The sequence below is a fragment of the Dermacentor silvarum genome, chromosome 10 (genome assembly GCF_013339745.2).
Source record: "Dermacentor silvarum isolate Dsil-2018 chromosome 10, BIME_Dsil_1.4, whole genome shotgun sequence".
Lineage (NCBI taxonomy): Eukaryota > Metazoa > Arthropoda > Arachnida > Ixodida > Ixodidae > Dermacentor > Dermacentor silvarum.
Genome location: NC_051163.1, coordinates 127,461,545 through 127,468,510, shown reverse-complemented (window position 1 = coordinate 127,468,510; position 6,966 = coordinate 127,461,545). Strand labels below are relative to the sequence as shown.

General features: G+C 49.7%; 1 protein-coding gene across 1 annotated transcript in view; it reads left to right on the top strand.

The window, feature by feature from the left end:
• Window positions 1–220: 220 nt before the first annotated feature.
• The window catches only part of LOC119431837 (endothelin-converting enzyme 2-like), a 52,668-nt gene continuing 45,922 nt past the window's right edge, over window positions 221–6,966 (top strand). Inside the window, exons 1-3 of the mRNA XM_037699294.2 lie at window positions 221–265; window positions 972–1,212; window positions 2,711–2,863. Coding sequence (XP_037555222.2) covers window positions 2,834–2,863 — 30 coding nt within the window. The 5' untranslated portion in view covers window positions 221–265; window positions 972–1,212; window positions 2,711–2,833. The remainder of the gene's footprint in view (window positions 266–971; window positions 1,213–2,710; window positions 2,864–6,966) is intronic.

The following is a 6,966-nucleotide window of genomic DNA, read 5'->3' as shown; positions in this document are numbered from 1 at the left end:
GGCGCGCGCCGCGGCCGCCGCCGGCGACTGCGCAGAGTGACTTTCAACATGGCTCTGAGGCGGCAAAAAATATATATTTATAAAGAAGTGAAAGCGCGCGCTATCATCGTCCAATCGGAGATACAGGAGACAGAAGTGGCGTTGATCAAAGGATGGCGGTACTTTTCCTATACAGAGATTTCAGTTTTGCCGCTAGTGTCTACGTGCCATAAGAGTGCGGCGGGCTGGAGCGGCGCAGGGGAGTTTCAGGCACACAAATATTGGGGTAATTTTAGAACCCGAGTGTCGGAACATCTTTTGGAAAACAAACGGGCCCACTACGAATAGGGAGCGAGAACGATTGCAAAAATATACCGTAAAACGCCCACTAGCTGTAGCATAAGTTAAGAATGTACGCATGAGCGAATGAGTGTAACTTGTGTGTATTGACACGCGTGCTTGTTTATGCTTTTTCCGGGGAGTGTACTTCATCCGCTAACTTAGTTATCGCTCAGTGCAAGCCGCGCCTGCATGAATTGCAATTTTCTCGAATGTTATCGCTCATTCTTTCGGTTGTGTATGTTCTCGCCAACCTTTGTGTAATCGGATTGTATGCGCGGCACTAAATGTGTAGTACTTTCTGGAAGTGACGCGGGCACCAGCCATTACTCTGGAACCTTCGACCACTCATGTATAAAAGGCGACACACTTTACCCGCTGAGCATATTTTGGACGATCGCCGACTGTGCTTGCCGCTATCGTTGTGCTTTGCGTGTAACCTCTTTTCTGGGCACAGATTCTTCCGATAAAGAGTTTGCTTCGTGATTCACAGTTTTTTGTAACTGTGTTTTTCAATGTCACTGCAACGTGACAATATGATTACGTCATTTCTGTACCTTTGTGTCCATAAACGCACTGCAGTTTGCACAAGACCTTTCACGTAGCCCACACTGCGGCTGCATTCCTGTTACAGCCTAGCCGATTTTTCGCAGGCTCTATCCAGGTGGTCGTTATTCTGCTTTCGACAGTCCGTCCAGGCCTACGGCTGAGCCGTCCACCTCTGCGGACGTTACTCCGCGACTGCCCCCAGGATGGTCGTTGACGTCACACGGCCGCGAAGAGTTGGCCTCAAAGGACCAGCGCCGTCAGTCATGGTACCGTCCCTCTCCCAAGACAGAACTTGGTCGAGGAAGGGGACTCAGTGGGAATGCTGTTGTTTCTGGAGGGTCTCAGGTAAGATAGTGATATACATACGGAATAGTATTAAAAATATTCAGTGGCGTGAAAATCCTTTTCGTCTCTTGTAAAAAACAAAACACATTTTAGGAAGGATTAAAAAATTGTAAAACTGCTGAGTGGTTCAACAGAACGTCTGATATGTCTCAAATAAAAACGCCAACATAGTGAATCAAAGGCTTTTCTAATGCACAAGCAAAAGCTAATGCATTCGCAGTAACAGTGATGCGGCAATACCGGCAGTACCATTGGTTGACGCAGTTTTGACATTCTTGTTGTAGCGTATGTAACAGGCTGTCGAACTTGTTCACCGGAGAGCCTGTTGGGAAGCTTTGTAAACGTTAACGAGCTCGGTTTAATAAGTCCGTTCAAAACTGGTAGACGGTGGGTTCCAGCAGTTGAGATGCCAGAGGCGCTAGCGGGTGACCGGTGCAAAGTCATTGTCACTACGTCCGTGTGTCCACATTCATTGCAGACTGTCAAATTTCAGTCCTGGACTTAATGCGCGTGAATTCAGGTTAATATGTGCCTAATTAGTACAGTCCAGAACCCACCGCGTCTTTCGCCATGATCGTTTGCCACACCCAGAAGCAATGTACAAATATTTCACATGTACAGCTTCGCAGGAGTGTTACCGAATTAAGGAAGCGCTTAATGAAAACAGACTGCTAATTTATCGTTTCTTGACGAGTTTGGCTACCGTGAGCGAGTCATGCCATATGCAGGTGCCATAGCGACAATATTTCACCATGCTAGCTTTTTGTCACTTTGTGTAGAGCACCGTGGTTACCAATGAATCAGCGCTGTATATTTTACTCACATGTACGCCTATTTCTTAACCTCTTAGCCTTGAGTTTATTTTCTCTGTAGCCTATGTTAAATGTACGCCGCTTCCATAAGTTCACCCCTTATAGCCTTAATAAGTTTCAAATAATAAAGAAATTTCAATGGGACCTGATTAGTTTCACTCCATTTGCTCCTTTCTCTTAGTGGAGATTTAGGCGCATTACAAAAAAACAAGTGAAATGGGCGTGAAGCACGAACATGCTGAACCATGTAAACGCTTCTGAATTGACAGGTGGATCGTCTCGAAATTCATGGCAGCCTATAAAACTATTGCCCCGACGCAGAGTGCAATTTATGCTCCTGAGTTTATACAGCCGCCCGAGTTTCTTGAAGTGTCTATCCTCGTTGGAAACTCCGTGTGCAGACTGTTTTCTGAAGTGAGAGATGGTGACGAGCCGACACGTATTTTTGCCGACTAACTGCACACAACGTCAAAATCGGGATTTCGTTCGCTTTAACCTGCAGTTTGGATTTGGGCGTTCAGATAGCCACGAAATTGCAACAAACGAGAAGGGGTCAAGATAACAGCGAGGATGTTCCGTGTAAATGTGAAAGTGAGCATCTTTATTACTTCTCGTAGCAGTTCATTTTTCCATATAGCGTAATTTCTCCGCTGTGATAAAACTGCTTACGATTTTCTCCTTCGTAGCGCATTTTCGTGACCACGGAGCCTGCCGCGGCGTCTAGCGTTCTCACCCCGGGCACATCTTCCGGCAGCCTTGACATCTCATACGCCCGCCATGCTCCCGGGCGCCGTAACGGCAGGACCCCGATGACGGGACTCACTCCAGCAACCACTCCGGTGAGCATTTAACCCATATGCAAGAGAAAGGAGTGAGAGGAAAACTGCTCGACGATTCCAGTGACGCACACGTGCGGGCGTGTTTTCGAGTTATAGGCTGTCTATCAGTGACCGTTAACATTTTATCAATGGTGATAGTTTACTCAATCGAAGACAAAGCAGTTTGCGCAATAGAGAATTGCAGAAAAAAAAACGCTGTCAGTTGTAATGGCCAACATGTTATAACGAAGTCGGCTGGTCAATACGGAGTTTCAGAAATAACGTACTAACGCGGGTTTGCATACGCAAAAATACAAACTCCACTGTAGGCCTTTCGCATTCTTTTGTACTCCTGACGGACTGCGTCTGCAAGCTTTGGGTCCCGTAGCTCTCGAAATTCATGGCACCTTGGTATTTATAAAACTCTCCAATAGCGAGTTTTAAACAGAGCGTTTGCAAGCGGCTTCGCGTACCCAAAAGCACAAACGCCATTGTACGCCTTTTGGGTTCTTTCAGCGGTGTGGCGATAGGATAGGATAGGAATAAACTTTATATGTCCAACGGTTAGGCTGTTGGTGGCGATAGGCCGACATTATACCACATCTCGTGGGGGTACACTAAAGAACCAGTATATAGGTAGCCTACTTCCTGGGGAATACGATAAATCCAAACGCGGATCAGTGGGAGGCACAACTCGCCAGCTCGCACCCAGAGGTGCAGCTACCACTTCGGGATCAAGTCCGGTGGTCGGCTAAGGCCAGTGGACCACCCATAATGCTCCTTCGTAGCGCATTTTCTTGACCGCGGAACCTGCCGTGGCGTCTAGCGTTCTCACGCCGGGCACATCTTCCGGCAGCCTTAACATATCATCAGTACTTCTTTTGGGCGAGTTGGTACATCTTGAAACTTTGGGCAACAGCGCAAACAGACGACCAAACATATCATACGCCCGACATGCTCCCGAGCGCAGTATACGGCAGGAACCCGATGACGGGACTCACTCCAGCAGCCACTCCGTTGAACATTTAACCCCTATGCAAGAGAAAGGAGTGAGATGAAAACTGCTCGACGATTCCAGCGACGCACACGGGCGCGTTTTTGCGTTATAGGCTGTCTATCAGCGCGTTTTCTTGACCAAAGAGCCAGCCGCGGCGCCTAGCGTTCTCACCTTGGGCACCTCTTCCGGCAGCCATGACATATTGTTACGGGTATAAACTATTGCGCCTGTGCTCGTCTGGTCTTATCTTGTGATGGTCTGCTTTCCTCACCGTAACACAACCCCCGGCGGAAAAAGCACCGTCCCGGTGCTTCAGATGGGGCCATCGGGAAGGGCATAATAGGGCTTAAGCCGAGAGACGTGTACGACGTCGGGTGATGTGGAGCCGGTTGGCACGACGGACGTCAATGGGATGATCTCATAGGTGATATTGGTCACTTGAGGTAGATCACGGTAAGGACCTTTGTAGCACGGAAGGAGTTTCTCGAAGAGCCCCGCTCGTCGGCAACGGGACCAAAGTAGTACGAGAGAGCCTGGTGCAAAGTATGTCTCACGATGGCGGGAATTGTAAGCGTGTATTTGAGTTTCCTGCTATGCTAACAAACGAGTACGGGCAAGCTGGCGCGCATGGTCAGCGTGGGAGATGGCGTCGCGGGCATATTCGGTCCGTGAATTCAGTACCAAGGGGAGCTAAGCGTCCAATGGTAATACACGGTCACGACCGAAGAGCAAGGGGAGAATACCCAGCAGAATCGTGGACTGACGAATTATAGGCGAACGTGACATAGGGTAGCGCAATACCCTAGCCCTTGTGGTCGGGTGAAACGTATTTCGATAGCATGTCAGTGATGGTCCGATTAAGTCACTCAGTAAGGCCGTTGGTCTGGGGATGATAAGAGGTAGCGAGTTTGTGCTTGGTAGAACAGCAGCGTAGGATATCGGCGATGACTTGGGAGAGGAAAGTGCGGCCACGGTCAGTAAGGAGCTGTCGCGGGGCGCCATGGACTAAAATGACATCCTGAAGTAGGAAATCGGCGGCGTCAGTCGCGCAGCTCGTGGAAAGTGCTCGAGTAATGGCGTAGCGCATCGCGTAATTAGTAGCCACAGCGATCCACCTGTTGCCGGAGCTGACCCCATGGAAAGGGCCAAAGAGTTCCAAACCCACACGGAAAAATGTCTAAGTTGGAATCTCGATCGGCTGTGTACCCGGCAGGAAGCATTGCTGGCTTTTTCCGATGTTGGCAGGACTTGCAAGCAGCTACGTATACTAGTACGGAGCGCGCGAGGCCGGGCCAGTAGAGGCGGTGGCGCACGCGGTCGTAAGTGCGAGCAACCCGAAGGTGTCCTGCAGTAGGTGCATCATGAAGCTCCTGAAGCAGGGTTAAGCGGAGGTGTTGCGGAACGACAAATAGAAGGGGAGGACCATCAGGGTGAAAATTGCGGCGGTACAATATCCCGTCGTTGAGGACGAACCACTGCAACGATGAATCAGTGGAAGCAGATTCCAATCCGTCAATAAGGGTCCTCACGGTAGCGTCATGGCGTTGCTCATGGGCTATGTCCAAAAGCTGGGAAAGGGAAAGAACACTTGCGGAAGCATCCGTGTCGGCGTTGGAGGGAGTGTGTATGAGGTAACGGGACAAGGCAGTCAGCGTCATTGTGTAGGTGACCAGACTTGTACACCACAGAATAGGAATACTCCTGTAGCCGCAAAGCCCATCGCCCATGCCTCCCTGTGGGATCTTTTAAGGAGGAAAGCCAACAGAGGGCGTTATGGTCAGTTACAATAGAAAAAGGCCTGCCGTATAAATAGGAGCGGAATTTCGCTACTGCCCACACAAGTGCCAAACATTCGCACTCGGTAATAGAGTAATTTCGCTCCGCAGGTGACAAAAGACGGCTAGCCTAGGCGATAATACTTTCACGGCCGAGCTGAAATTCTGCCAAGACGGCACCGGTGCCGTGGCCACTGGCATCGGTGCGCACCTCTCTAGGGGCTGACGTATCGAAGTGACCTAGAATCGGCGGTGTGGTGAGTATGGTGGTAAGGCGAGAAAAGGCAGCGGCCTGAGAGGCTCCCCATGAAAACGGCACACTTTTCTTCAGATATCTGTCAGAGGGCGTGCTATAGTGGCAAAATCTTTAACAAAGCGACGGAAGTAAGAGCAATGGCCAACGAAACTTCGGACATCGTTTCGGACTGTGGGACAGGAAACTCTTTCACTGCGCGAATTTTCCCCGGGTGCGGTCGGATGCCAGACGCATTGACGACATGTCCAAGGACTGTAATTTTACGGTGGCGGAAGTTACATTTCTTCGAGTTGAGCTGCAGACCCACCTTGCGAAAAACACCAAGTACAGCTCAAAGGCGCTCAAGGTGTGTGCTGAATGTGGGCGAGAACCCAATAACATCATCTAGCTAGCACAGACCAGTCGACCACTTGAATCCTTGGAGTAATGAGTCCATCATACGCTCAAAGGTAGCCGGAGCGTTGCAGAGCCCAAAAGGAGTAACTTTGAAGTGGTAAAGACCCTCAGGCGTCATAAAGGCGGCCTTTTCACGATCGAGATCATCCACAGCGGTTTGCCCATATACGGACCGGAGGTCGATGGATGAAAAATACTGTGCCCCGTATAGGCAATCAAGGGCGTCATCTATACGAGGTAGTGGGCAGACGTCTTTCTTCGCGATGCGGTTGAGGTGCCGGTAGTCGACGCAGAATCTCCATGTACCGTCCTTTATGACTAGCACAACAGGTGACGCCCAGGGACTTGAAGATGGCTCATTGATGTCTTTCGCGAGCATCTTGTCTGCTTCCGTTTTGATGACTCTGCGCTCCGAAGCTGAAACTCGGTATGGTCGCCGATGGATGGGAGGATTATTGCCTGTATGTATACGGTGTTTGACAAGTGACGTCTGACTTAAGGGACGCTTGTTCAGGTCGAATATGTCCTAGAACGAAATCAATAAACTTCAGAGCTGTTCAGCCTCCACAGATGTGAGACTCAGGGCGATCATTTCTTAATGTCTTGGTCAGTATAATTGGAAAACGAAACGGTGCACAGGACGTGTCGACGGCACAAGTTTCAACGTAGTGAACTTCTAAAGCAGTGATCGTAGCCAGGG